This window comes from Micromonas commoda, chromosome 10 (genome assembly GCF_000090985.2).
Source record: "Micromonas commoda chromosome 10, complete sequence".
NCBI lineage: Eukaryota > Viridiplantae > Chlorophyta > Mamiellophyceae > Mamiellales > Mamiellaceae > Micromonas > Micromonas commoda.
In genome coordinates this window covers 1,094,432-1,122,155 of record NC_013047.1, presented here as the reverse complement: position 1 = coordinate 1,122,155, position 27,724 = coordinate 1,094,432, and the positions used below count along the sequence as shown (strand labels likewise).

At 66.0% G+C, this 27,724-nt stretch overlaps 12 protein-coding genes across 12 annotated transcripts; 6 read left to right on the top strand and 6 right to left on the bottom strand.

Moving 5' to 3' along the window:
* Positions 1-537: 537 nt before the first annotated feature.
* MICPUN_62193 (ATP-binding cassette superfamily) lies at positions 538-4,932 on the top strand (the record flags this gene model as incomplete). The annotated part of the gene is made up of 2 exons (XM_002508853.1): positions 538-562; positions 882-4,932. The coding sequence occupies 2 exons, from the start codon at positions 538-540 to the stop codon at positions 4,823-4,825; spliced, it is 3,969 nt and encodes a 1,322-aa protein (XP_002508899.1). The 3' UTR covers positions 4,826-4,932.
* Positions 4,933-5,009: 77 nt separating this feature from the next.
* Positions 5,010-5,309, bottom strand: MICPUN_62192 (predicted protein; the record flags this gene model as incomplete). Its single annotated transcript, XM_002508572.1, has 1 exon — positions 5,010-5,309. One exon carries the CDS (start codon positions 5,307-5,309, stop codon positions 5,010-5,012), a length of 300 nt encoding a protein of 99 aa, XP_002508618.1.
* A 474-nt stretch (positions 5,310-5,783) lies between these two features.
* MICPUN_72144 (predicted protein) lies at positions 5,784-6,326 on the top strand (the record flags this gene model as incomplete). The annotated part of the gene is made up of 1 exon (XM_002508852.1): positions 5,784-6,326. A coding segment is annotated over one exon (543 nt), but the record flags the coding sequence as incomplete, so codon positions are not given.
* An 83-nt stretch (positions 6,327-6,409) lies between these two features.
* Positions 6,410-8,044, bottom strand: MICPUN_53877 (predicted protein; the record flags this gene model as incomplete). Its single annotated transcript, XM_002508571.1, has 1 exon — positions 6,410-8,044. The coding sequence occupies one exon, from the start codon at positions 8,042-8,044 to the stop codon at positions 6,410-6,412; it is 1,635 nt and encodes a 544-aa protein (XP_002508617.1).
* Positions 8,045-9,089: 1,045 nt separating this feature from the next.
* Positions 9,090-10,043, top strand: TIM (triosephosphate isomerase; the record flags this gene model as incomplete). Its single annotated transcript, XM_002508851.1, has 1 exon — positions 9,090-10,043. The coding sequence occupies one exon, from the start codon at positions 9,090-9,092 to the stop codon at positions 10,041-10,043; it is 954 nt and encodes a 317-aa protein (XP_002508897.1).
* Positions 10,044-10,239: 196 nt separating this feature from the next.
* On the bottom strand, positions 10,240-13,908 carry MICPUN_62188 (kinase; the record flags this gene model as incomplete). The annotated part of the gene is made up of 1 exon (XM_002508570.1): positions 10,240-13,908. The coding sequence occupies one exon, from the start codon at positions 13,906-13,908 to the stop codon at positions 10,240-10,242; it is 3,669 nt and encodes a 1,222-aa protein (XP_002508616.1).
* Positions 13,909-14,278: 370 nt separating this feature from the next.
* On the bottom strand, positions 14,279-14,860 carry MICPUN_62187 (predicted protein; the record flags this gene model as incomplete). The annotated part of the gene is made up of 1 exon (XM_002508569.1): positions 14,279-14,860. The coding sequence occupies one exon, from the start codon at positions 14,858-14,860 to the stop codon at positions 14,279-14,281; it is 582 nt and encodes a 193-aa protein (XP_002508615.1).
* A 157-nt stretch (positions 14,861-15,017) lies between these two features.
* MICPUN_62186 (predicted protein) lies at positions 15,018-16,154 on the top strand (the record flags this gene model as incomplete). The annotated part of the gene is made up of 1 exon (XM_002508850.1): positions 15,018-16,154. One exon carries the CDS (start codon positions 15,018-15,020, stop codon positions 16,152-16,154), a length of 1,137 nt encoding a protein of 378 aa, XP_002508896.1.
* Positions 16,155-16,258: 104 nt separating this feature from the next.
* On the bottom strand, positions 16,259-16,546 carry MICPUN_62185 (predicted protein; the record flags this gene model as incomplete). The annotated part of the gene is made up of 1 exon (XM_002508568.1): positions 16,259-16,546. A coding segment is annotated over one exon (288 nt), but the record flags the coding sequence as incomplete, so codon positions are not given.
* Positions 16,547-16,698: 152 nt separating this feature from the next.
* On the top strand, positions 16,699-17,196 carry CNX6 (molybdopterin synthase, large subunit CNX6; the record flags this gene model as incomplete). The annotated part of the gene is made up of 1 exon (XM_002508849.1): positions 16,699-17,196. The coding sequence occupies one exon, from the start codon at positions 16,699-16,701 to the stop codon at positions 17,194-17,196; it is 498 nt and encodes a 165-aa protein (XP_002508895.1).
* Positions 17,197-18,087: 891 nt separating this feature from the next.
* On the top strand, positions 18,088-18,906 carry MICPUN_72176 (predicted protein; the record flags this gene model as incomplete). The annotated part of the gene is made up of 2 exons (XM_002508848.1): positions 18,088-18,329; positions 18,405-18,906. Coding segments are annotated over 2 exons (744 nt in total), but the record flags the coding sequence as incomplete, so codon positions are not given.
* A 441-nt stretch (positions 18,907-19,347) lies between these two features.
* On the bottom strand, positions 19,348-27,618 carry MICPUN_102866 (predicted protein; the record flags this gene model as incomplete). Its single annotated transcript, XM_002508567.1, has 2 exons — positions 19,348-27,344; positions 27,549-27,618. The coding sequence occupies 2 exons, from the start codon at positions 27,616-27,618 to the stop codon at positions 19,348-19,350; spliced, it is 8,067 nt and encodes a 2,688-aa protein (XP_002508613.1).
* Between the last annotated feature and the right edge of the window lie 106 nt (positions 27,619-27,724).

Here is a 27,724-nt window from a genome sequence, read left to right as displayed (position 1 = left end):
TCGGCCTTGATGGCGGCGTCCATGAGCGCCTGGATGTCCGATAGCGACGGGCCCGCGTCGGCGTATCCGCTCGCGACGTCGTCGAGCGCGTCCTTGTCGTCAGCCTTGGCGCTCATCTGGACCGGGCGGGCGAAATCCGTTAGGGATCTGCTTCGCGCGGTGTCCTTGAGGGCGGAGAATCGCTGGCGTTTGGATGCGAACGACGCGAGTTTGGCGGGTCGCGCGCGGTCGCGACGGACGGACGCGCACGACACGACCGCGGGTGCGCTCGCGGAGGTTGCCAGGTGGTGCATGGGTAAGCTCGTTCGTCCACCTGGGCGTTCGCGACGGGGGGCTTTGTTATTTGCGTGACGGAGCGTCGTCTCGGAAAAGTGAGAAAATTCTCAAAACTGCCGGATCTGCCGGAGAGCCAAACACTCACAGAGCAAACAGTGACTGTATATCTATATATTGTATGCGAGTGATTGTGATGCGTATTTCAAACCAAATAATCATGATGTAGAGAAATTATGAAATTATGAAATGCGAAAGTGCAAAATGGCGGAAAACGTTTTTCGCGTTGGTGCGTTCTCGGCCTCTCGTGTGCCCGTGTGCATAGCGTTATTGAACAACGCGAGCGGAAGGTGAACATAACGTTAGTGCCTGCTGCAGGTCATACCTGACCCGCGCGAGCCGGCAGGTTTCATCGTACCGGCCACAGGGGTACCTCTCGAGGTGAGTTTTCATCGCCCCGACCCCTCCCACCTTCGCGAGTGGACGCGATACGACACCTCACGCCGCCGCTCCCGCCGATCTGGCCGTCGCCTCATTTCGCAAAAGCGTCGCCGCCGCTTTACAAATCGACGACCCATCGCTTAACAAACTTCCGATCCATCTCGCAGGAACCTCGCGTCGACCGGTCACCATGACCACCAGAGATGGCGGCGAGAAGGTGCGGCTCTCGTTCGAGCGCCTGCAGTACACCGTCAACGTCAAGGGGAGCGGCCTGCCCAAGGCGCTCCTGCAGAACATCAACGGTGACGTCACCTCCGGTCACGTGCTGGCCATCCTCGGCCCGTCCGGCGCGGGCAAGACCACGCTCTTGAATGCGCTGACGCTGCAACAAGCCGGCGGCTCGCCCTCCGGCTACATCCGCGTCAACGGCGAACCCCTCACCACCGCCATGTACGACCGAGTCTGCGCCTACGTCGAGCAGTTCGACACCCTCTGGGCATCCCTCACCGCCAGGGAACACCTCGAGTACGCCATGGCGCTGCACCGCGGAGACCTCGACGTCACCCAACGCGCCGCCGAGGTGGACAAGCTCCTCCACTCCGTCGGGCTCGAGGAGTTCCAGCACACGCGCGCGGGCAGCGAGATCATCCGCGGCCTGTCCTCGGGCAACAAGCGGCGCCTCTCCGTCGCGCTCGCGCTGGTCAAACGGCCGAAGATTCTGTTCCTGGACGAGCCCACGTCCGGCGTCGATTCCGCGTCCGCGGTGCGCATGATGACCTTCCTCAAGAACGTCGCCAAGGCTCAGAACATCGCGGTCGTGTGCACCATCCACCAGCCCCCCGCCTCCGTCTTCGCGGGCTTCGACAACGTCATGGTGCTCTCCATGGGCCGGGTGGCGTACTTTGGCAAAGCCGCCAAGATGAACGCGTACCTCGCCAGCGTCGGCCACGCGCCCACCGCCGATACCAACCCGGCCGAGTTCATCCTCGACCTCGTCAACAAAGACTTCACGTCAACCGCCAGCGTCAGGGCGGTGCTCGATAAGTGGTCCGAAGGTACCGGCGAGGCGTACGGGTGCGAGTTAGAACACGAGGACGGTGCCCCGCTGGCGCTCGCCGATTTTCAGAGAGCGCCCTTCGCCAAGCAGCTCGCGGTGCTCACCGACAGGAGCGTCGTGGTGGCGAGGCGCGAACCCCTGGCGTACCTCGTGCGACTCATCGCCAACTTTAACGCGACGCTGTTCTTCGGCATCATCTACATCGAGACCCGAGACAAAGTTCAGGCTCAGATCAACCCGCGGACCTTCTTCCTCATGTTCTGCGTCGGTATTCCCATGCAGTTCATCCTGGTGTCCAACTTCATCTACCACTACCAGTGGCTCAGCCTCAAGAAGGAGGTCAAGGACGGCATGTATCACCCCGCCGCGAACGCCATCGCGAGCTGGATCGTGCAGATCCCGATGATGTTCATCCTGGCGTTGTCCTCGCTCATCCCCATGTTCGCGGTGGGTGACCTCGCGTGGGAGAGCTTCGGCATCGTCCTCGTGCTCTACGCGGTCACGTTCTGGGCGTTCGAGGGATTGGCGCAGGCGTTCTCGTGCTTCCCCAACGTCATCTACGGCCTGTTCATGTTCCTCAACATCTACTTCATGGCTTTCCTCTTCTGCGGCATGTTCGTGGACCCGGAGGATGTGGTTTGGCCCATCCGCGTCTTCTGCTACTTCTTACCCCTCGGGTGGACTCTGCAGTCCTACATGTACGGACTCTGGCACCACATGGACAACCACAAGGGTGTCACCTACTGCACACCCGGCGACGCGCTCCCCCAGGGCGGCGTGTGCACCGCGCAGGGCTTCTACTGCTACAGCGAGGAGGACCCCAGCGGCGCGGTTTGCTACGGCGAGACTGGCGACCAGATCCTGGAGTCGCTCTCCGTGCAGTTCACCATCTTCGAGGCTAAGGGCCACTACGCCCGCAACATCGGCTTCATCATCGCCTTTGGATCGTTGTGCCGCATCGGGTACGTCGCCGCGGTGTACGTCCTGACCAAGATGTACGGCGGTCAGACCCCGGCGGAACCCTCGGATTCCTACGAGGTATCCGTAGACGGCGAGGACGCCACGTCCGACGGCGACTCCACCGTCCACGGGAGCGAACTCGCAATCTCCGTCGCCGAGCCCTCCTTCGCGCCCGTAGCCAAGGACGACCCGGACGGCACCACATTCTGCTTCAAGGACATCTCCTACTCCATCCCGGGGAAAAAAGGGGCTCCGGATAAGCGCGTGCTCGTCGACGTCTCCGCTACGGTTCACGCGGGCGAGGTGCTCGCCATCGTCGGCCCGTCCGGCGCGGGCAAGACGATCCTCCTCGATACCCTCACCTACAGCAAAGGACCGGGCGCGCCCGCGGGGGACATCACCCTGGACGGGCACAAGATGAGCAGGAGCGTGTTCGTCGAGCAGGCCATCTACGTTCCTCGCGAAGATAACCTGTGGCCCACCATGACGCCGAGGCAGCACCTCGAGTTTGCGTTTAAGCTCTTCCGACCGACGCTCGACGCGGAGTCGCTCGCGTTGGAGGTGAACGAACTCCTCTCCGTCACCGGCCTCACCTCCTGCCAGGACACCCGCGCCGGCGGCTTCCTCTTCAAGGGTTTGTCAGGGGGCCAGCGCAGGCGCCTCTCGCTCGCGGTGGCGCTCGTCAAGCGACCGAGGGTCATCATCCTCGACGAGCCCACGTCGGGTTTGGACTCCGCCGCCGCCGCCGCCATCGTCTCGCTGCTCGATAACATCGCGCGCAAGTGCAAAGCCGCGGTGATCTGCACGATTCACCAGCCCAGCGCGCTGGTGTTTGCGGGTTTCCACAAGGTTTTAGTTCTCTCCGAGGGCCGGGTGGCGTTTTGCGGCGAACGCGGCGACATGGCTCCTTACTTTGAGAAGGTGGGCCAGGCGCTGTCCCACGACGCCAACCCCGCCGAGGCTGTCCTCGACCTCGTCTCCAAGGACGCCACGTCCGAGGAGGCGGTGAAGGAGATCCTCGACAAGTGGGAGGCTTCCAACGATTCCAAGAGCCTCGCGCTCATGTCCAGCGGAGTGGAGGGCAAGGCGCCCCCGTCTCGCCGCGGCTCCGGCGCCGGCGCCGTGGCGTCCACCGCGCAGGTGTTCAAGCGCCAGCTCTCTCTCGCGCTCGTCGACCCGCTTCAGTACACCGGGCGCCTCGCGGCTGTTCCCCCCATCGTCGCCTTTTTCGGCCTCGTGTACCTAGCGTCGAGGGACGAGAACCAGAAGCAGGTTCCGTTCCGGCTCTTTTACCTGTGGTGGGTCCTGGCCTTACCCGCGTGCATGAGCATCTCCACCCTCATCGGCACCAACAGGGACAACTTCTCGGTGGTGTACGAGATCCGCGCGGGCATGTACAAGGCTTGGTCGTACGCGGCTTCCACGTCTTTGGTGCAGGTCCCCGCGCTCTTCTTGCTGGCGATGTGCATCAACGTCGCCGCGTTCGCCGTGGGCGGCTGGCCGTGGGATAACTTCATAACCTTCTCCCTGACCATCACCGCGACGCTGATGTTCTTCGACAACCTGGCGCAGCTCCTCGCGGTGGCGTTCGTCAACCCCGTGCTCGGCATGCTGGCGTTCCTGGGCGTGTGGTCCTCGTCCATCATCTTCTGCGGGCTGGTGTTCCGCGGCGAAGACGTCGTGTGGCCTTTCAGGCTCTTCTACTACCTCATGCCCCTCAAGTGGACGTTCGGATCCGCGGGCTACGACCTGTTCATGCCCAGCACGTTCTCCGGCGCCGAAACGTGCGTCCCCGGCGCCGCCATCGTCTACGCCGACGGCGTCGCGTCGACGTGCCCGCCCGTCGGGTTTTACTGCGACGGCATGACGAGCTCGTTCGGGTGTTGGGGCAGGACCGGCGAACAGGTGCTGGACACGCTGCAGATGTCGTACGAGTCCCTCTCGTCGACGGACCACCGCGGTAGGGACATCGGGATCCTCCTCGCGATGGTCGCCGCGCTCAAGCTGGGGTACATCTTCATCCTCACGAAGAAGGTGTCCGCGACGGACTCGCCCCAGAAGCCGGCGAAGGTTTCGCCCAAGCCCGCCAAGTGATGAGTCGAGTGATGATGTTACGATGGAGTGAGATGGCCCGCGATGAAAGCTCATCGCCGGCATCGTTGAATATGATACTGTAATGTACACACGCGCGTTGTCAGCTGCGCACACGCGTCTCCCCGGTCACGCTCGCTGGCTACAGTCTCCATTACAAGAATTCGGTGCTAAAGTTTTGACGATTTCACCCTCTGGCTCGAGGTATGAGCGTGCGGTCGCGAGACGCCATCTTCCTCCGCCTCTTCTCCATGAACACCTCGAGCTTCCCTTTCGCCTTGAGCTCGTTGTACTTCTCGACCAGCGCCACCTTCCGCTTCAGCGCCTTCTTCATGTGGAACCCCGCGGGCGGCGTCGGGAGCTTCACGGCGGCTTCCTTGACTTTCCCCGCCGCCGACTTGCCGTCGTCCCCCAGTCCCTTCGACTTGGACACCTCGGAGCCCTTGCCCCGCACCCCCTCGGGCTTATTCGCGTTCGGCTTCGGCATCTGCGCTCGCGCTCGGTGAGCGGGTGTTTCGGGACCGCGCCTGCCGCGCCCAACGCCGCGCCGCCGAGTGAGCGGTGGCGCGGTGAAAATGTCGAGCAGAGAATTTTTTTTTTCGTTCCGCGGCGTGCTGAGCTGGATTTCTTCTCGCCCGCAGATCGCACAACACCCGCGCGCGCGCCGCTGGAACGGATCGCTCGAGCGATGCTCGCCCCAGGAGCCACCTCCGCGTCGATATCGGCGCGCCCGTCGCCGATTCGTCGCGTCACCGTACCGAGACGCCGCGTTCACGGCGCGCGACGCCCCGCCTCGATCGACCCGGATAAACCCGCGCGGATTCGGAGGAACGCGCGGGTGCCTCGAGCCACGGGCGACGACGGCGAGGACGCCCGCGGCGCCGGCGAGGAGGACATCACCGCCGCGGAGGCTGCGCGCCGCGCCAACGCCGCGATCAACGTCAAGAAGGGCGGCGGGGCCCGCCGCGCCGACTCCACCGACGCGGTGGCGACGTTCCTGACGCGTCGCTTCGGCATCGCGGGCGGGCTCGCGTGGCTCGGCGTGCTCACCTTCGGCGTCGTCTCCGAGCAGCTCAAGACCAGGCGCGAGGTGCGCGAGGCGCGGGAGAACACGAAGGACGTCGCCAACGCCAAGGAGGTGACCACGGCGTCCGGTTTACGATACACCGACCTTCGCGTGGGGGGCGGCGAGGTTCCTCGGAACGGGTACCTCCTCGCCGCCAACCTCGTGGCGACGATCGACGGCACCGGCGACGTCGTGCTGGACACGCGCCGGACCAACCGGCAGGTCATCTTCACGTTCGGCAAGCCCCAAGGGCCGTTCACCCGGGGCGTGATGGAGGCGGTGGGTTCGATGCGACAGGGCGGGCGGCGGATCGTGTTAGTGCCCCCTGAATTGGGTTTCGGCGACGAGGAGGTTAGGTTGCAAGACGGGACGGTGCCGGCGGGGGCGACGGTGAGGTACGACCTGGAGCTGACGCGAGTCTCCGTGCCGCCGTCTTAGGTTTCGATTCGCGATTCGGTCGGGGCGACGACGACGCGACTTGTTGTTCGTGTGATGCTACATGCGGTGACCATCTCATGTACTCACCAGTCGAATGACTCGATCGACACCCCGACGCCCAGCTCGTCGTGCATTTCCTTCACCGTCTTCACCACCGCCGCCGTGCCGCCGCAGTAGAGGATCTGCCAGTTGCCGTAATCGCGCTCGGTGTCGCGCACAATGGCGTTCCCGGACACCAAGAGCGAAACCATTCGTTTCAGCTTAGCCGCCTTCTCCTGTTCACCATCTAAGGAACATCTTCCAAGGGAACATCTCCTTTCGAAGTGCCGTTCCTTGCTCAGGAACCCGTCGCGGGACAAATCATACCTAGAGAAAACACTTTCCAGCTCTCTCGCGTTCAGCAGCCCTCGCACCTTGCTCGTGTCTCTCACGAACCTGGCGAAACCCTCCAGGGTCACTTTGTCGACTTCATCGACGTCCTTGCCCAAATCGTGCGCCGCCATCATCGTGCAGTGCAGCGCGCTTCTGAACAGATCCTTATTGCTGTAGGTGAGCTGCAACCGCTCCATCAGCGCTTCGAACTTTTGCGTCGCGCCGCAGCGGAAGGTCTCGCGGTACATCTCACGCGCCTTGTCGAGCGTGGCGCGGGGTAAGTCGCCACCCGTCTCGCACGCGTGCATGATATCCAGAATGAGCTGCCTCAGATCCGGCCGGCCCCGGAGGAGAAGAATTCTCGGATTCTGAATGAACTGTTCTTCAGAGATAACCAGTTTCCGTTGGCCCGTGTAGTAGATGAGCGTCCACGCCTTGTCGTCAAACGACACAGTGCGAAGGAAGTACTCGATCAAGTCTGGCTGCCTGCACATCCACACCACGTTCACCCTACGCGACCCCGCCAGAAACTTAACGGTGCCCAGCGTCGGCGTGATGCCGATGCCGCTCGCCACGCAGACCATGCTTTCGGCTTGGGTGGCGCCGCTGAAAGGCGACGGGTGAGGTCCGTACACCCAGCCCGGCTTGGCGGTAGGCATGGGCACGGCGCGGTGAAGCGCTCCGGTCCAGTCGCCCAACTTCGCGACGCACACACTGCTGTGGTTCTCGAGCGTCGGATGCGCGTAGAGAGAGAACGCGTGCCACTCCGCCTTGCCCAACCACGGGAGGCACAAGTACACATAATTACCTCCGTGATTGACGAATCCCCGAGGATGCTCGAAGACGATCTCCACCGCGGACTCACCCAGCGGTGTCATCATCAGCGTCGGGCAGTAAAATGTGCCGACGAAGTATCCCACGAGCCAGTCGCCCAGATAGAGGAAGACGCAGGCGCCCATGACCCAGAAGATGTTGGTGGCGGGGGCGTGAAACATGATGGAGAGTCCCCACACCGCCGACAGATAGTGCATCGCCTTGCGTCGCTCGTACGGGATGGATTTCTTCAACCTCTGGAACATCATCGGATACGCAATGAACGGCGTGCAAATCAGAGATATCAGGCCAGTCACGCCCGTACGATGCCGCCACAGGAACTCGATGTCCCCGCCGACGCCCCACCGCATAATGTGCCAGAAAGAGTGCCACACGATCTCCACGGACACGAAGGTGCCCGCGAACGTGTGCAAGTGATGCAAGTTTTCGATGGGAAGCCACTCGCCGAGGTACGTGCGATGCAACGCGCCTCTCAGGTTATGACACTTTGACAAAAACAGGAGCATGTACATGGGGTAGTCGAAGTACGCGGAGGCGCGGGCGAACACGAGGAACGCGACCTCGTGCCACCTCGTCGCGCACACCGTCTCCCTCGGACACAGGCAAAGCTTCCCCGCGGTGGGTGTGCCGACGCACATCTCGCCGCCTTTGCCCGAATTGGCGCCGAGCGGAGGAGCGGCGAACGTGGTGACGAGCATCCAACAAAACGACAGCGCGCTGACACATAGCAGCCACTGCTTACTCGTGAGTCCTTTGCGCTTCGGCTCGCCGCCGTCATCGGTAACGAATTGGCGGGTGTTTCTCGGCTGAAGAACCGCCGCCAGCGAAGTGTCGCCGTGAGCTGTGTTTTTATAGTCGCTGTGATGAGCGGGTTTCCGCTCGGGCTCGCCAACCGTTCGCGGCAACTTGCCCTCGACGCCCGGCCCGGCTCCGTCGTCCAGCGACAACGAAACGAGATCCTCTTCGGAAGGTTCCAGCGACACCGACAGCGAACCCTCGGGAGTATGCTCGAGCGTTGTCAAGGGCGACGTCTCTTCGGCCGAGACGTCGTTCGCCGACTGCATGTATAACGTTATACTGCGGCTGCTGGGGATGTCCGCGCCCCGACCGAGAGAGAAACTTCGACACGGGCGCTCGCCCGGTGCGCTCGCTCGGTTTTCGTGGTTCGGCGAGTCGGTGCGTGCGTGCGCACCGACTGCCGCGAGTTGTGTCCGCGGCCGGCCGCGACGAGAGCACGTGTTCGGATGACGAGAGCAAGTGAATGTTCCGTAACGTCTCATATCACGCGGTGTGGTGAGAATACAGCGCCCACAGGTAACTCTTAGGTGACTTTATCCACCGTAATATCCCGAAAATCGGGAATCGTGTTAGAGCGCACAGGTGACTAGTAGTCAGGTCCGGATTGAAAATGAAACGTCTCTGACTGTTTGCCACATCCCCTGGCTACAATGTAGCCCGGCTACAATCGAAAGAATCATGTACGGCAAGCAGACAAGATAACGCACGATCGGTGTGTCACGGGTGAGCAACACTCACGCACGCGCCCCGTCTGGAGCGATGGCGTCCTCCTTGACTCATTCCGCGTTCCGCCTCGGCGCGTTCCACGCGGGTTTCCGCACGCGATGCGCCTCGAAGACCCCGCGCGCGTTCGCACGCACGTCGCTCGTCGTGAGGAACGAAGGCACCGGCAGATTTATCGTCGGCGGCAACTGGAAGTGCAATGGCACCATCGCGAGCGTGGCGGAGCTGTGCGAGGGGCTGAACGCGGGTGAGATCGCGGACAACGTGGACATCGTCGTGGCACCGCCGTTCCTGTACATCGACCAGGCCGTCGAGGCGCTGGACGCCAAGAGGTTCAAGGTGGCGGCGCAGAACGCCTGGGTGGAGTATACCCTGCAGGACCCCACCCATCACTACGACTCGGACACGGGCGCATTCACCGGCGAGGTGAGCGCCGAGATGCTCGAGGATCTGGACGTCCCGTGGGTCATCTTGGGCCATTCAGAGCGTAGGACCTTGCTGGGCGAGGATAACGTCACCGTGGGCAAGAAGGTGGCGCACGCGAGGTATCACGGCCTGAACGTCATCGTGTGCGTAGGCGAATCGCTGGAGGAGAGGGAGGCGGGCAAGACGCTGGAGGTGATCTTCGCGCAGCTCCGCGCCGTGGCGGAGGAGATCGACGACAGGGAGCACTCGTCGTGGGGTTCGCAGGTTGTCATCGCGTACGAACCCATCTGGGCGATAGGCACGGGTAAGGTTGCGACGCCGGAGCAGGCGCAGGAGGTGCACGCCGCCATCCGCCAGTGGCTGGTTGATAACGTGTCCGAGGAGGTGTCCAAAGCCACGCGGATCCAGTACGGAGGGTCGGTGAACGACGGCAACTGCGAGGACCTGGCCAAGTACAGCGACATCGACGGTTTTCTCGTGGGAGGGGCGTCCCTGGACGCCGAAAAGTTTGTGCGCATCTGCAACAGCAGCGTGGCGCACTACAAGGCGGTTGGGAGGCTGTGAACGATTATTGAACGACGAAAATCACGACGACGCCGACGCGCTTTCGTTTAGAATGCTTTCACGATATCATATCTATGCGATGAACATCTCTTTCCTTCGCGAAATCCCCACAGAAGAAGGAAGCCGAGGATACGAGGTCGAACTTCTCGTCCGCCGTGCGATTCAAACCGCCTCGAGCCTCTCCACCGGGTGCGATTCAAACCGCCTCGAGCCTCTCCACCAGGTACGCGTACCTGTGCGCCAGCGCCACCGCCTCGGCCTTTTCCCTCGGCACGATGTCGAATACCCGCTCGGACAGTTGACGCACCTTTTCGGGCGTGCCCGGCTTTTCGTGCAGCCGGCCGTCCTGCGCAGCCTCGCTTCGCCTGGCCAGAAAGTCGTAGAGGAGCCCGAACGACTCAGCTCCCACGAGAGCCACCGCGGCGTCCTCCGTGGCGGTCATCTCCGACACGAGCTCCTCGACTCGCTCGGCTCTCGAAGCGCCGTGCGCCCTCACGAACCGTTCCTCCGAGTCGGAACACTCCGAGTGTCGAGCGGCGTCCGAGTAGTACTCCGATCGGGGAGTGCTGGGATTGGTGCCGGGCTCCGACCCCGACTCGGAACTTTCCTCCTCGTCGTCGTAGAAGGGTTTCAAGCCGGCGTCGGAATTAATCGACGGATGCGACGGACCGAGGACGGATTCTAGCGCCCTGACCGTCGCTCGAAGCGCCCTCGCGACGGCGCCCGCGGGATCCGGCGACGGACCCGCCGCCGCGCGAAGGTTTCCAGAGTCCTCGAAAGCCGCGGACGGCGAATAGTCGTCGTCGTCGTCGCCGGATGCGTCTCCGGTCGCGTCTCCAAACACAAACGCCGGCACGCCCCCGTCGCGATTCTCCTTGTCACCCTCGACGCCGTCGCGCGACGACGAGGACGACGTTCCCGACGACGACGACGCCGGTTCCGCCCGCCCCTCGCTCGCCACCGAAGCCGCGGCTCTCGCGGCGGCGGCAGCCTCCGCCGCCGCCCTCGAGATCTCCTCCGACGATATCGACGAACCCGAACCGGCGCCCAAAGACCCCAAAGACCCGTCGTTCCCTTCGCCGGCGGAGGCGACGAAGTGATCGACCGCTAAAACCGCCAGTCTCGCCACGCCGATCGCCGCCGCCGCCGTGCCCTGCACCGGCGGCGACGGGTGGGGCGCCCGCGTTCTCCGCTCGTGCGCCTCGGCATACGACGACACCGCGGGATGTGGCATCTTCGAGGACGACGATTCGGAGGATGTGGAATCCGAAACGTCGCGCGCGGTGACCGGTCGAGCCCGCCCGCGGGCGCCTCCGAAGATGTCGCCCGTCCTGCGAATGAACGCCGACGCCGGTCTGGACGACGGATGCGACGCCTTTGGCGATTTCTTTGGCGATTTCTTTGGCGATTTCGCCGCCCTCACCGCCGCCCGGGACGCCTCCGCCGCGTCGCGACGAGCCTTGGCGACGTCCACCACCCCGCCGGCCGTCCTGGGCCTCGAACGACGAGACGGGGCGGCGGGAGAGGGGGAAACGCCTTCGTCCCACCCGTCGTCCCGCGCCGGCTTCGGCGTCTCCGGTTGCTCAGAACGGTTCTTTCCTTCAAAATTAACCTTCGGCGGGACGTGCCTCGCCGCGAGCTCCGCCATCGCGCGCGCCTCGTCGAAGTCGTCCGGACGGTCGAACGGGTGGATCGCGGTGGGAGGGACGTCGCGGGTTCGAACCCCGTCGGCGCCGGGCGATTCCGGCAGCGCGGCGACGAGGTCCGCGTCCGCGACGCGAGCCGCCTCCCTTCGCTCCGCCGCCGACTTGGGCCGACTCGTCGAAGGTTCGCCGACGCGGGACCCGACGAGAACCGTTACGGGAGCCGTTACGGGCATCGCCGACGCGGGCCTCGCGGGCGCGACCGTCCCGGGGTTAGCCGCGGTGGGCTTACGCGACGACGGCGCGCGGCGCGGCGCGGCGCCGGCCGGGGCGGCGCCGGTCGCGGCGGCGAGGCCCTGCAGCGGCGACGGCGGCAACGCGGTTTTTCGCAAAGGAAACGAAGGCGGCGTCCGGTCCGTTTCCAGCCGTTTTCCAGCCGTTTCCGGGCCGTTTCCGTCGTACCCGCCCGTGTTGACGCGTCCCGATTGACGACGCCTTCGCTGATTGACGAGCTCAGCCTTGGCGGCCGCGAGCTTGGCGCGGGATTCCTCCGCGGCGATCGCCGCGGCTTCGACCCTCGCGCGTCGCCTCTCCGCTAAAACTTTTTGCCGCTCCTCCTCTTCCCGTTCGCGTCGTCGCTCGCGCGCGGCGCGCATCGCGTCCCCCGCCTCCTTCCGCCGGCGCGACGCCTCGTCCTCGGCGTCCCTCGCGGCGTCCACCGCGACGGCCCTGTGTCGCGCGGCGTCGTCGGCCCGCGCCGCCGTCCTCGCGCTCTCCGCCCTGATCCTGCGAAGCTCCGATTCCGCCGCGGCGACGCCCCGGACCCCGCCCCCCGCCGCCGCCGCGGCTATGCCCGCGATGACAGCCGCGCTCCGGCCGGCGGTTCGGTCGTGCGTGGCGGTGCTCGGGCGTCGCGCGGCGGCGGACGCGTCCGCCATGCGAGCGGCGGCGTACGCGAGTCCCCCCGCGCCGCCGTATCCAACCGGTAGCCCCGAGATTTCACCCAGACGTACCCGGACAAAGTCACCCGGATGTCCGACTCGACGGCCGACGCGATCCGCCCCGCGCGCCGACGCGATGCGCTCCACCGCCTGTAACGCAGTCTCCGTCGGACCTCCGTTCGGACCTCCGCGTGCGGCGGCGCGGTCGGCGCGCGATGATCCCACGGCGGTGGCGGCGCGCCTCTGCTGCCGCGCCGCCAGCTGTGTCGCCTGATCGGGTTTGTCTGGTGGCTGGTCGGTGACTGGTCGCGCCGCCGCCGCAAACGCTTCCCGCGGGTTCGAGGGCGGGGGCACGTCGCTCGGGAGCTGCAGCCCCAGCGCGTTCGCCTTGGCGCGCGCGGCGCGCGAGCGGAGGATGCCGGCGGTGTCCGGCCTGCGCGTCTGGTTGACGGTCAGGCACCGGTCCATCAGTTCCTTGAGGTCGGCCGAGAACGACGCGTCGCGCACGGGCGGATACTTTCCCTTTAAGATCTTGACGAAGAGCGCGCCCTGGTTCTGGGCGTTGAACGGGTGCGACCCGGTCATCATCTCGTACACGACGCACCCCAGCGACCACACGTCGCTCTTGTGGTTGTACGGCTTGTTCTCGCACAGCTCGGGGGACAGGTAGTACGGCGTTCCCACCAGAGTTTTGGCAAAGTCAACCGCGTGCGTCATCACTTTCGCGACGCCCAAGTCCCCAATCTTCGCGTTGCCGTCCTTGTCGAGGAATATGTTCTCAGCCTTGATGTCCCTGTGCAGAATCTTGAGGCCGTGTATGTGGTGCAGCCCCAGCGCGGATTGCAGCGTGAGTCGCCACACGACATCCTCCGACAGCGCTTTGGGCTTGGCGCCCTGCACCAGCGAGTGCACCGTCCCCTTGGGCGCGTATTCCATCACGATGCACAGCCTGTTGCCCGACGCGACGAAGGATTCGTGATACCTGACGACGTGCGCGTGGTTGAGCTTGGCGAGGACGCGGCACTCGTTGATGGCCTCCTCCTGGTCCCTGCGCGAGGGGCCCATCGAGATCTGCTTCATCACGTAGGTCCGCTTCCTCTCCGTGGGATCTCGCCGGCGCGTCACCGCGTAGACCACGCCGAAGGACCCTTTCCCGAGCTTGCGCTGGATCTCGAAGTCCTCCAGCCTGGTGGTGTTGGACCGAGGCGCAACGATGACCGCTGGCTTGGTCATCCGGGAGGCGAGCGCGGCCACGCCCTGGTTGTTGGTCGTGAGCACCATGGGATGTCCCGAAAATCTGTCGGAAGAATAAAGCTCGTAACGCCCCGTCGTGTGCCCCGCGTCCCGGGTCGCGACGAGCCCCGCGGGGGTATCCGGTCGCCCGGGGGCGCTAAGAGTGGGGTCGTCGACGGTCGAACTCCCGCGCCGAGAGCCTCTCCGCGTCGACTCGCGCGCGCCCGCGCGACGATCGCTCTGAACGAAGTCTCGTGTCCGTTGACCAAAACACCCGGGGAAGGCAACATGAGACTTTTGACCCGCACCTCAGCGGGCCCCCGCGGGATTCAAGGGTGCCCAATTTACGATGTTTGCTCATACGAGATGAAATTTCATTTGCGGTTGTATTTGCCTATTGCGCGCCTATGATCAGCGCCTAGATCTGATTCGCCTCGTCCGTCTCGGTGCCGTCCCTGAGCTTGAGGCACTCGCCGCCCTCGAAGTCGATGCCCTCCCATCCGTTCAGCATGAACGCCCTGATGTTCGCGTGGCTGTCCCCGTCGGGCGTGTCGATCACGTCCTTGTAGTGCTCGCAGAACAGGCGCAGCGTCGAGGCCTCGTCCAGGCCGTGCAGGTGCGCGAAGTAATAAGTCTTCAGCGAGCCCGAGTTGGTGCCGGCGGGGTTGACGGTCTCCAGCGCGGTGCCCTTGCCGCTGACGTACTGGCACGGGGTGAAGGCGTAGCACTCGCCGACCTTGTCCATCACCTCGTTGAACTTGACCCCCGCCAACCCGAACTCCTGCTTGGCGAGGTCGAGGATGGCGGAGATTACGTTCTCCTGCGAGGGGTTCATGTTGGCGAGCTGCACCGCCGCTCTCATCTCGGCCAGCTCCTCCTTCTGGGACTTCCCGGCCCGGACGACGACGCGGGCGGCGCGGGACCCGGAAGAAGCATGCGTAGTCCTGGACCCGCGAAGGGTCGCGGCGGTGGCGGTGGCGCGAGCGACGGTCGCAGACATGGGCCGCGCGCGATGATGTGTCACTCACTCGTGGGGTTTTGGCCGACGCGAAGCTGGAGTTCGGGAGGGTGAAGTCTGATGAAAGAGAGGCCACGTCGTAATCGGGGCTGGATAAGGAGACACTTCGCAGCGCGCTGCGACGGACGACTCGAACGAAATGTCGTCTCTCACCTCGAGTCTCGGCGCGTGGACGCGTCCCTCCACGCGCGCCGCCGGCGCGTCGCGCGGTCGCTCCCGCGCGGCGCCGACGACGCGCGCCAAGATGGCCGGCGACGACGACGACGCGAACGCCGGCCGGAAAAAAACCGGAGCGCCCGCGCCTGGGGGCGTCCCGGTTTGGCAGCGCAAGAACGTGCGCATGTGGGAGGTGGACATCGAGGCCGAGTTCGAGCGCCAGGAGAGGCGCGAGCGGGAGGCGAAGGAGCGCCAGCAGAAGGAGGCCGCGTCGGGCCTCGGGTTCGGCCGACTCAACGATCTGAACGACATGAACGTCGATCTCTCCGCGCAGCTCCGCGCCAAGAAACCGGACGCCGCCGAGAAGCTCACCATCCCCGGGCTCGCTCCTCTCCCCGGGGGTGACGCGAAGGAGCGCAAGGCGCTGCCCGGTGACGCGTCAAGCTCCCCCACCTCCGCCATCGACCTCGCCACCACGAACAAGCAGGTGAGCAAGTACGACCTCGACGGGTGGAATTACGCCCCGACGCGCGCCGAGCAGAAGCGGTGGCAGCGCGAGTGGGAAAAAGGCGAACAGATGCGCGCGGCGAAGAATCCCGTCTACGCCAAGTCCAAGTTTTCCACGCGCCAGATGAAGAAGCTCCAGCCGAAAGACCTCAAGCCCACGGTGGGGGGCAGGGAGCTGACGGAGGCGGAGAAGGCGGAGAGGCGAAGGACCGCCGACGACGCCTACCTGCGGGTCAAGGAGAATTTGCTCTTGACAACCGCGGGTCTGTGCGGATCGGGAACGGTGGGCGCGTTTGCCGTGGGGGGCGTGCCACTCGGCGCGTCTTTCGCGGTGGGCAGCGCGGGGGCGCTGTTCTACGTCAAGCTGCTGGCGAGCAAGGCGGAGGCTGGCGGGGGCGGGCAGGGCGGGCCGCCGTCCATCCTGGTGCCCGTCATCCTCTTCATGGCTCTCAACCGGTGGAACTTTTTCTTCGCCGACGACGTGGGCGTGACGCTGTTGCCGATACCCATGCTCCTGGGTTTCTTCACGTACAAACCCGCGTCCATCTTCCAGGCGTTCAGGGACATCCTGGAGGAGGAGCAGAACGGCGACGGGGATAACGAGTACGCGTAGGTTGCATCGTTTCGGTTATTTGGTTAATGACATACACAAACTTATCTCGCAAAGGGCCCCAACCCGTTACTGTACATGAATCCCGCGGTCAGGATCGTCAACACCGACGCCGTCTGCGCGGCCAGGCGCATGGACGCGGTGAGCGTGTCCCTCCCGTCCACCTGCACGTCGTCGTCGGGTCCCACGCCGCTGCTGACGAAGCCCTTCAGGTACTCGGGGTTACCCTCCAGGTTGTCGCGATCGATGAGCTTGGGCTCGTCGTCGTCGTCACCGCCGGACGCCGCGCGCGCCACCGTCCTGGAGACCGTCGCGCGCGAGGGTTTGGCGGCGATCGATCGACGACGGGCCGCGACGGGTGATGCTAGACGCGTCACGGAGGTGAACGATGCCATCGCGTCGGAACCCCGCGCTGGGCGAAGTGGGCGTCCCGTCCGGGGATTGGCGTGATGAGAGGAGAAGTCAGGTGCAACCGAACCCGCCGTTTCCGAGTCGGGTCGCTTCGGCAGTTTTCGCTTCGTCGCGTCGCCACTGTTTCGGTCGCAGCATGGCCGCCGCCGACGGCCCGCGCGCGCCGGATCACGTGGAGATCGTCGCGCACCCGCTGGTTCACGATGACGTCGTCAAGCGCGTCGCGGACGACGGCGCGGGCGCGATCGTCACCTTCATAGGCACCACGCGCGACACGTTCGAGTACCGCGGCGAAGTTCGCAACGTGGAGAAGCTCGAGTACGAGTGCTTCACGCCGATGGCGCTGGCGAAGATGCGCGAGCTCTGCGCCGCCGTTCGCGGCACGTGGGACGTCGCGAAGATCGCGATGGCGCACAGGACGGGAACGGTGGGAGTGGGCGAGAGCAGCGTGATCATAGCGGTGTCGAGCGCGCACCGAAGGGAGGCGCTCGAGGCGTGCCACTGGGCCATCGACGAGCTGAAGGCGACGGTGCCCATCTGGAAGAAGGAGTTCTTCGAGGGCGGGGAGGTGTGGAAAGAGAACGCCGAGCAGAGACGCGAGCCGAGGGACCCCCCGCGGCGCAAATACGTTTAAACCGAACTGAGTCTCAGCGCAGTGTCGATACCTCGAGCGTCAACCGGACCCGTACACGCCCCTCCGCGAAGAAGGACGATGAGGTTTTCGCAAAAAGCGCGTAAAGTGCAATCCCGCTTCACTGCTCCAGCGAGCGACGTAAGGTCGATGGCGTCGGTACCTCTCGCGCTCTCCTCTCGCACGTCACTCGGAATCACCTTCGCGCGGCGCCATGGTCGGACGATGGTCGGTCGCGTCCTCGCGCCGCCGCCCGCGTCCGCTCGGCGTCCCGGCACGCTGGTTCGATGCGAGGGAGGCGGCGGGTCGAGACCGGATTGGACCGAAGCCGCCGCGGGCATAGGACGCGGCAGGAGCAAGGGCGAACCGCGCCGGCGGGGAGACTCCAAGCCCCGCGGGGGGAAGGGTTCCGGCGGCGACGAGCCCCGCGGGTCCAAGGCGGGAAGGGGCGGCAAAGGCCCCCCGCCGAAGCCCGGGCCAGGAGAGGATTTCAGCAGAAAAAGACGCAAGCAGCGAGAGGCTGCGACCGCCGCGGGTGGCGGGCAAAGGGGAGACGCGCGCGGATTAACGCGGGGAGGGCGCGGCGGGGGGGGCAGGGAACGCGCCGAGCGATACGCCTCGCTGCAGGACGCCTACCGAAGCAAGGTGACGAACGCGAGCGCGTCGTCCAAGAGGGACTCATCCTCAAACAACGTGAGGCATTACGAGGGCCCCGTCGCAGGCGCGCCCAGGTCCGACGCCGCCGTCACCGCCCGCAACTGCGACGCGCTGCGTCGCCACTACGAACCTTCTCGGGAATATTCCGTCGACGGCGCCCCCGCCGGGAATCGATCCCGCGACCTCAAGTACGCCGGCGACGGGTTTCGACTGGTTCGGTGCATGCCGGCGTTGAGACGGCGCGAAGCCGACGAAGCGGTGAGCGCCGGACGCGTGCGCGTCAACGGTGCACTCGTTAAACCCTCGTTCAGGGTTCGTTCCGGGGACGTGGTGACCCTGGACGGTAAGGCTTTAGACTGGGAACCGTTCGCGGCGGCGACGGAGGGTTCCATCGGTGCACACGCCGGCTCAAACGGCTTTTTCTACCTCAAGTACAACAAACCGAGGGGGGTGACGTGCACGATGGAGTCGTCGCAGCGGTCGAGCATGATGTACGCCCTCAAGGACGAGCTCAAGGTGCTCGGTTCGATCCCGGGAGGAGCCGCGTCGCTCAGGACCAAGCCGGCCAAGGGCGTCGGGAGCGCGAGGGTGTTCCCGGTTGGCCGGCTGGACAGAGACAGCTCCGGCCTCGTCTTGCTCACCGACGACGGGCGCGTGCCGGAGGCGTTACTAGACCCATCGCGCAAGGCGCCCAAGACGTACGAGGTGGACGTCCGCCCGGCGCCCACTCCCGACGCGATCGAGGCGCTGCGCGATGGCGTGGTCATCACCACGACGCAGCAACGCGACGGGGTCACCACCACGTCGCCGACGGCGCCGTGTCCCGTGGATTTGATTAAAAAATCTGAAACGTCCGCGACGCTTCGGTTCGAGCTTCGCGAGGGACGTAACCGGCAGATTCGTAAGATGTGCGAGGCTGTCGGGGTGGAGGTGGTTAGGTTGCACCGGGTGAGCGTCGGCGGGGTGTGGCTGGACGAGTCCGCGCTGGAGGTTGGCGGGGTGAGGGCGCTGAGCGGCGACGAGCTGGACGCCGTAGGCGCGGCTGTGTCGGCGAGCGGCACGGCTGGCGGCACAGCCGGCGGCGGGGTAGGGTCGAGGGACGTCGGTCGGGCGAGGGTGGGACGGTCGGGGGACGGCGAGCGGGCGAATACGCGCGGGGGAGAGGGTTGGGGCGCGGAGATTGCCGCCGAGAGGGGGAAGCGTTGACGTCGGACAGTCGCCGAGGTTCAGTCAGTATTTGTCATGGAGGAGCCCTTCAGCATCTTGCCGCTCTCGAAGCTGTGCGACAGCGTGTGGGACGGGGGGCTGGAGCTGTTCGACGAGCCGGAACCCTGCGAAAATAACCCCGGGTCGAAAGTCGCGAAAGCCGACGCGGTGCAAATCGGTGGGTGATTCGGTACCCTCGTATCGTTACAATTGTGTTGTCGTGTGTTGTTCAGGCGTCTGTCGTAAAGTCTTCGTCGTCTAAAGTCTCGTCTCGTCGAACGTCTCGTCGAGTCAGTAAAAGTCGCTGCCCACCCTGCTGGTGTGCAGCGCGAGGGTGTCGTAGTCGAGCGCGCCGTTGACCCAGAGGTCCTCGAGCGCCCCGTACCGGCGCTCGTTCAAAAACAGCGGCCTTCCTCGCTTCAGAAACTCGTCCTCCTCGCCGTGCTGGTCGAGGTACACGGACGGGTAAAGGCATATCCGTTTGCCGCGGATGAGCAGAATCTTGGTGCTCTTGACGAGCAGGAACACGCCGACGCCGGCGCCGCACACCGCCGCGTGTTGCGCGCACTCGCCGTGTTTCCCCCGCCTGCAGCACGCCCCGGCGCAGCAGCACACCTCGCCGCACGCCAAGCAAAGCGCGGGATCCCGGGGCGGCTTCTGGCACCGCTTGCAGTTGGCGTTCATCAGCGACAGGTAGAGGTCCTCGCCGCGCGTGGGAAGCGCGATCAGGCCCGGGCGCTCGTGCGCGATCGCGGAGAGCGCCTCGGCGTCGCGCGGGAGCTTGATGTTAAACTCGCCCCAGTACAAGCCGTCGTTGTACGAAGTGCGGTTATCGCCATCCTCGGAGACGTCCCCCATGTGCCCGCACCAGGTATTTATCAGCGCCGCCTTGTTCTCAACCGGACCGTCGATGGATCGCATCGCCGCGATCATGCACCCGGCGGCGTCGTCGGCGACGCCGTTTTGTCCGGCGAATCCGAGGCGCGTTAAAATTCTCGCCACGTCGGCTCTCGGGTTGGTCCGAACGGGCGGAGCCGCGGCGCCGTCGAGGAGCGCCAAAAGCGCCTCCACCCGCCACAGCGTCGGCGCGATGAACTCCTCGACCGGGACTGACGCGTCCCTGTTCTTGGCGAAACCCTGGTCGGCGCACTGACGCGCGCGGCTTCCCTGCGTCACGATGACCACCGCCACCGCCCTCGCCGCCGCAAGCTGCGAATTCGCGCCGTGACGCTCCGAGCACAGCACCGCGCCGGGGTACGCGCGAGAGACGCGCGCGTACAGCTCGCACAGAAACGCGAACGGATCGAGTTGGAGCAGCTCGAGCGCGGTGTACGTCGGCGCGGTCTCCGGGGTCGATTTGGGGACGAGGTTCGCGATAGCCTCCGCGGGGGCGGTGACTGGAACGGGAGCGGTGACTGGTCGGGTCGCGACCCCGTCGTTCGTCTCGTTCCTTTCCTCGCCGGGCTCCGCCGTCGGGGCCGCGCCGCCCATCGCCGCGACGATCTCATCCGCCCGCGCGTTGTTGTTCGCCTCCTCTTCTTCCTGCTCCAGCCGCGCAATCTCCGCTCGCACCCGCGCGAGCGCTTCCCGCCCCCGCGCCTCTCGCCCCGCCGCCGTCAGCTCCGCCGTCTCGCGGGTGTCGGGTCCTCCCGTCCCCGTCGCCGCCCCAACCGCCGCCGCGACCGCCGCCGTCACCGCCGCGGACCGACTCCCCCCTAGCGTCCGGGCGGGGTCGCGCTCATCCGTCCTGTTCGCCTCGCGCCAGTACCTCGCTCGGGACGCCGCGGACGCGAACATCGCTTGGGATAAGATGGAGACGCACTCGTCACCCCTCACCGCCGCTTCAAACGGGTTCACGCGAGACGGAACCCGGAGCATATCCACGAACACGTCGAGCCAATGGTCGAGCTCATCGTCGTAGTGGAGGGCGCCCGCGCGGCCGCCGACGAGCGCGAGCCTCGCGAGCTCGCGCAGGGCGCGCCACCTGCCGGCCGCCGCCGCCGTCGCCGCTGCGGGCTGCGGCGGGCGCGGCTCGGAGTTTGACCCCTGATCATCTTTTGCGCGAACGGGTCTCGACGAAACCTCGCACTGCGCCACGCCGTGCAGGAGCGCCGACCACGGGGCGAGTTCCCTCGCGAGCGCGGACGGTTCGCGGCTTTCGACGTGCGCGACGCCCGGACCCTCGCGCGCGGCGTCGGCGAGGCGCTTGGCGAGGTGAGCGCCCACCTGGTACCGCCCGGGGTGCTTGCTCCAGTACGGGTGCGGCGGGGCGGGCGCGGCGGTTCCATCCGTCGCGTCGTCCGATGCGTGTGTCGGCGTGTTCTCCGCGCTGACGCTTCCCCCGTCGACGGAGCTTCGAGAGTGTCGGCTGCTCCTCGAGCTCCTGGCGCGAGGGGAGTCGCTCCCGGGGATCGGATCCGCGAATCCATCCGCGCCGGCGGGATCTGCTGCGTCGTCCCTTAAGGAATTTGAATTTTTCCTCCTAGCCGCCTCTCGGTCAGCCAGGAGCGACGCCGCCAGCGCGGCGTGTCGAGCGTCCCTCAGCGTCTCGTTGAGCGCGTTCAACCCGTCCGCCACGACTCGAACCGCCGCCGCGCTCGGGTCGTAGGGACCCGAACCGTCGCGCTCGATCGTCCCGTCGGCTTCTTCGTCGGGTGAAAAATCATCCGACACCGCGTGGACACGGTCGCGGTGCGAACGGAGCTGACTCGGCGTCGCCGGCATCACCGGCACGACCGCGTTGCACAGCCGCCTGCACGTGGGGCAGTGAAAATCGTCGGCGCCGAGCCCGCTCTGCGCGCGCTGCGCGCCAGCGTCCGACCCGCGCGACAGGACGCTGGCGTGGTACCTGTCGAAACAGTCCGCGTGTACCTGGTGCCCGCAGCACATCACGGAGACGCCTTCGCCGTCCATCAGGGGCGCGCCGGCGAAGCACGGATCCGGGAGCCAGTCGCCGTCCGCGACGTTGTGCCTGGCGTACTCGTACCCGCCGACGTTTGGCTCGTCCGCGGGTTCCACCCCGTACCCGGGCGCGGGCAAACAGTCGTAGCACATGACGGACTGAAGCCTAGCCTTGGCGTCATCCTCGCCGAGCTCGTCCACGTCCTGGACCTCTCCCGACGCGGGATCGTCCGGGGGTAACGGATCCGGCGTACCCGGACCGTGACCCGACGTCGAGTGGTGGTGACCCAGCGGATCCACCGCGGGCAGCGGAACGTCCACGTACCCGCCCGTCTCGAGCGCTATGGTGACGTGCTTCGGGCGGTGATACGTCCGGCTGGCGGGGTTAGCGCCGATGGCGCCGTCATCGCCCCCGTCCGGTTTGTACAAGTTCCTGAACCTGGCGTGCAACGCTCTGCGCGCGACGGCGGGCGCGTTCGATCGCTGCGCGAGCGCGACCCACACCAGCGGACCGTTCCCGGCGGTTACGCTGTTCCCGGCGGTTACACCGTCGTTCAAACCGTCACCGCCGTTCGAGTGCGCCTCGGACCCGCGGCAGAGCCCGCAGACGCCCTTCTCGTCCCACGGGAGCCTATCGGCGTCTATATCGGGGTTCGAACCGGCGACGTTCGCGTCCCCGTCGAAGTCGCTCTCGACGTCGTCGTCATCCGTCGCGGCGAGGGCAAACGCCGCCTGCCTCGCCGCCATCTGCGCCATCGCCGCCTTCTGACGCGCCAGCGCCTTGGCCTTCCGCTCCGCCGCCGTCGCGTCGGCGGCGGGCGAGTCCTTGTATGCCGAGGCGTTCGTTTGGGCTCCGGGGTGTCGACCCTCGGCTTGGGCTTCCGACCCGGCAGTCCCGAGACGTAAACCCCCGTTTGAGGGTTCATTCGGCGCGTACAACCTGGCATCCGCTAAACGCGCGAGCAGCTCTTTGGCGCACTCCGCCACGATGACGACAAAGTGCGACTCGTCCTCCGACCAATCGCCGCCCGCACCGACGGCGAGGGACTCCAGCGCGAGGATGAACGGCGAACGTCTCTTGGAGGATACGTCGTTTCTGGAAGATTCGCCGGATGCGTCGCCGCCGCGCAAAAGCGCCGTGGCCCACGGGTCAGGAAACCCCGCGCTTCCGCCCGTCGACTCACCCCCGCCCACGTCGCGGAGGTGCTCGACGAACACCCTGTCGTCCAGCGCGAGCGCCGCGAGGGCCATGGCGCTCACGGCGATGTCCTGCAGGTCCGGCTCGTGCCTCCGCTCGTGCAGGTAACAGACGGAGTTGTAAACGAAAGACGCGATCGACGGGTGCCTGGCGAATCGAACGACGCCGGCAAAGGGGGGCGGCGCCACCTGCGGGGCGGCGAGCATGTCCTTTGGGTGCCACGCGCAGTCCTCCTCGGGTATGTTCTCCTTTCGGGACCTGATGTACGCCGTGACGGCGTTGCGCAGGGCGGATTCGCCATCCGCGGGGGCGAATCTGTGGAAAAAACCGTCGAATTCGCGCCACGCATCTCGCCGCAGCGAGTACTTTCCCTTGTCGTCCAGCGTCCTCGGGGGCTCGTACACCGCCACCTGGGTCAGAACTCTATCCACGTCGTTACTCTCCGACGCCAAGTTCGTGGGCAGGAGGTCCGAGAGCTCCGAGTGCGTGCGCGCCTCGATCGCGAGCGCGTGAATCAACTCCCGGCGAACGCGAATCTCGAAGGGGTGATTGGAGAGCCAGACGCGGTCCTTGGCGAGGCCCACGAGCGTCCTCGCCGCGCTCCTGGCGCACTCGAGGTCCCACGCGCGCAACGTGCCGGGATCGCGGTACCTGAACCCGTCGTCTGCGGCGTCGGTGTCGGCGGCGGCGGCGTCGGCGGAAGGGCCCCGGGAGGACGTTTGGACGTTTTCGGGCCGATCGGTGCGGCGGCGCGTGGGCGACGGCTCCCCTTCCGCCGCCGCCGCCTCCCCGCCCTCCACGTACCTCCTCGGCGTCTCCCCGGGCCACCCTTCGTCCCACCACTCACCCTTCGTCCCACTCGCACCCTTCGTCGCACCCTTCGTCGCACCCTTCTTGTCGACGGGCTCGATCGCGCCGGCGCGGCCGAGGTCGAGAAGTCGAGTCGCGATCTCGTGCGGCGAGTGCGACGACGCGAGCGCGTATTGCACGAGGGCGAGGTCCGCGTCGCGTCCAAGCCCGGCCCAATACCTGGACGCGTACACCGCGGAGAGCCTGCGCACCTCCTCGCCGTTGCGGACCCACGCCCTGGCGCGCACGGCGTCGCTCCACGTCAGCGCTCGAATGGGGTGCTCGGCGAGGGAATGAATCTGAATCGTAAACGGGTGGTCGCAAAGCACCGAGGTGAGGGACGGCCAGTGCAGCTGTTTGTCCAGCACGGGCGATCCGTCGGCGTCGACGGACTCGGCGACGAACGCGGCGTTGATCAGAACCGCAGCGAATCGATGCAACGGGATGTGAATAGACACCGGGTCCTTTTCCGGGTCAAATTCGGCACCTCCGGGGGCGAGCTCGGCGTCGCCGCCGAGGACGAGCGTCTCACGCGCTCGCTCGCCGTACGCCCAGTCCGCCGCGGCGTCCACCGTCTCCCGCAACGCCCGGCACAGGTACCGCGCGGTCCGTGCCTGGTCCAACGCCGGGAACCCGAAGGAGGAGGAGGAGCCAGCCGGATCGGAGGCATCGACGGAAAACCCGGAATTTAATTCGAGTCGCTTCGCCAGCGAGCGCGCCGACGGCGAGTGCGCCACCGCGTCGCCGAGGCCGTACCGCCGCGCGGCCGCCGCGCGACGCCCAGCCTCCTCCGCGACGCGCGTCGCCCTGCGACGCTCCAGCGCGGCGACCGCGGCGACCGTGGCCTTATCGTGTCCACCTCTCACCGCGTCCACTTCCTCGGCTTGCGCGGTGGTTTGGTCGTTTTTGGATTGGCCGCGTTCAGACGCGAGCCCATCCGCGGCGACGGCGGCTCCTTGCCGAAGGGTTGACATGACGACCATCTCCGCGGTCATCGAGTGGATCCAGTCGCTCCGCTCGCGCTCCACGTGCTCGCCGTGCTTCTTCGCGTACGGGTTCATGCCCTGCATCGAGCGAAGCGTTGCGAGCGCGATCTTCAGCAGCCGCTCGTCGCCGGGCCTTAAAAACCCTCCGATCGATCCGTTCAATCCATCCTCCTCCCCCGGCTTTACCGTCGACGCGGCGATCCAGTACCGCGCCACGGATCGCTGGGACAAACACATGCGCAGGTCGTTGCACGGCCGCGAGTACAGCCTGGCCTTGATCCCCTCGCACGCGGGATCGACCACGCCGGCGGGGCGACCGGGTAGGGAAGGACCCCGGTGCGAGAAGGATATCAACGCGTCGGCGATGACGTCGTGCAGCTCGCGAAGCATCCCCTCGCGGAGCACCGAGTGCGAGACGATGGGCACGGACCCGAAGAGCTGCACGGTGACGCGATCCATGCACTGGGAGACGCACTCGCGCTGCCGCTGCACGAACGCGCCGCTCGGGAAGGAGGACTGCCCGCCCCGGGAAGGAAATCGCCGCTGCGGACCCCCGGTTGTACCGCCGTCGATGCCGCGACGCCTGGCGGCGGCGCGGCGTCTCGCCGCAAGCTGTGCCGGCGTCTGCTCCCGGACGTCGTCGCCAGCCGTTTCGCCAGCCGTTTCGTTCACGTCGTCATCGTCCGAGTCGGTGTCCGAGTCGTCCACGTTCATCGCGGTGACCGCCGCGGAGATGGGACCTTCGCTCATCTCTCCGCGAATCCGCTCGGAAGGCGAGTCTGAAAGTCCACCTGAGGCGATCAAATGCGCCCACCCGCCTCGGTCCATGCGACTCACCCCCGGCCACGGGAGCGTGTTCGGGAACAGCACCAGGTCCCTGTAGTGCCGCACGAGCGCCGAGGCAAACGCAACCTTAAACTCGGGGTTGAACAGCAGCGTGAGGACGAGGGTGGTGGACAACTCGGCGAGCTCCTCGGGGAGCGACGGCAGGCACGTCGCGCGGAGGAGGCACTCCAGAAGTCCCGCGTCTCTCGTCCCCGCGAGCGGCCACTCGCCCCGCGGGGTATCGCCGCCCGAGTTGTTCATCTCCGGACAAACGGCGACGGCGGCGGTCTCATCCTCATCCGCGGCGATGATCTCATCCGAGCTGGCGGCAACCTTGTCGTCCACAGCTGTGTCGTCCGTCGGTCGGCAGCCGAGCCGCGTCTTGACCACCAGCCGCCGTCGCCGAAGCTCGGCTCGAACCGCGTCCGTCGTCGTCGTCGCGCCCACCGCGCCGTACAAACCACCGAAGCCGCTCACGTATCGCGCGTTGGGGCACCCGCCGTTATCCCACGCGGGGTCCAACGCCACGGCAACCTTGTCGTCCACAGCCGTGTCCATCGTGTCCACAGCTGTGTGTACACACGCTCGAAGGTTAAAATCGGCGGCTGGTCCGTCCCATCGCCTCGTCATCGCCGTCGCGCACGCCGCTCGCATCGCGCCGCAGTCCGCGACGCGAAGGAGCCACTTTAAAAGTTTCTCCGCCATCTTACCTTCCGCCTCGCGCCTCGCGCCGGCGGCGGGTGGGAGGTGCGGGCCCCGCGCTCGAGCGCTCGACTCGAGCGCGAGCAACGTCCGCTCGAGCACCACGCCGAGCATCGCCTCGGAGACGTCGCGCGCTATTCCCTCCGGAAACGTATTATTATTATTCGTCGCATCTTCGGAAGAACCTTCGGAGTCGTTCGCGCGGCTGCGTGTTATCGGCCTGTGCGCGTCGCAGCATCCCTGCGCGCTCCACGACTCCAGGTCGCCGCAGTCGCACACGCCTCCGGTTTCGCTGCGGTACATGATGTAATCGTGGCCCTCGTGGTCAGACGCTCGGAAGCATCGAACGCACACGGAGGACTGTTCGCCCGTCTGGCACGTCCTGCACCGGTACGCGACGGCGCCCGCCATCCACACCGCGGTGCACGGCGCGCCTCTCGCGATCCCTGCCGCCTTTTGCTCGTCCAGGAAACATCGCCACGCGTCGCCGTGCGATCGTTGGCGGTGCCACGCGACAGCTGTGTTTCTCGACCCGTGTCTACCGGGTCCGTGTTTCCGCACCCTCTCCGAGAGGAATGATTCGACGGCTTCCCTGAGGTCCTTCTTGGGCACGCGCTGTCCCATCTCCTCCTGGAGCTGCTCGCGTATCGCGTTCACGGTGGTGTTGTCGAGATCCGCGGTTCGAAGTATCTGTCGCATCCGGCGAACCCACGGGCTGTGCGCGGCGTCGTCCTCGTCCGAGTCGTCGTCCGCATCTGCCTCGCGGGCGTAGGCGGTTCGAGCGGCATCTAGGATGGCGGGCTCGACGCACTCCGCGAGGACTTGCGCTGGGTAGGGAGGTGGAGATGATTTTAGGCGTCGTGTCGTGTGGGAGATGCGGCGAGGGTCGGGCGAGGCTGCGTCGCGGAGAGGGTCGGCGGAGCCTTCGCTTCGGGCGTCCGTCGTTGTCAGATTTCGTTTTGGGCCAAAATTCTGACGCGACGGGTGAAGCTGGGTCGGGCTTCGCGGCGATTCCGGGCTTGGGTGCGCACCAGGAGCCACGACGGAGAACCAGTCGCGGTCAACGAGCTGCTCTGTGCTCGCATCCGCCCTTTCCACCATCTCTGCCGCCCTCCCGCGGCGAGATCTGGCGAGCCGGGCGGCTCAAAAGACGACGTTCGTTAAAAGTGCACGTGGTTTTCAAGTTTTTGGGTGTCAAATCAATCAG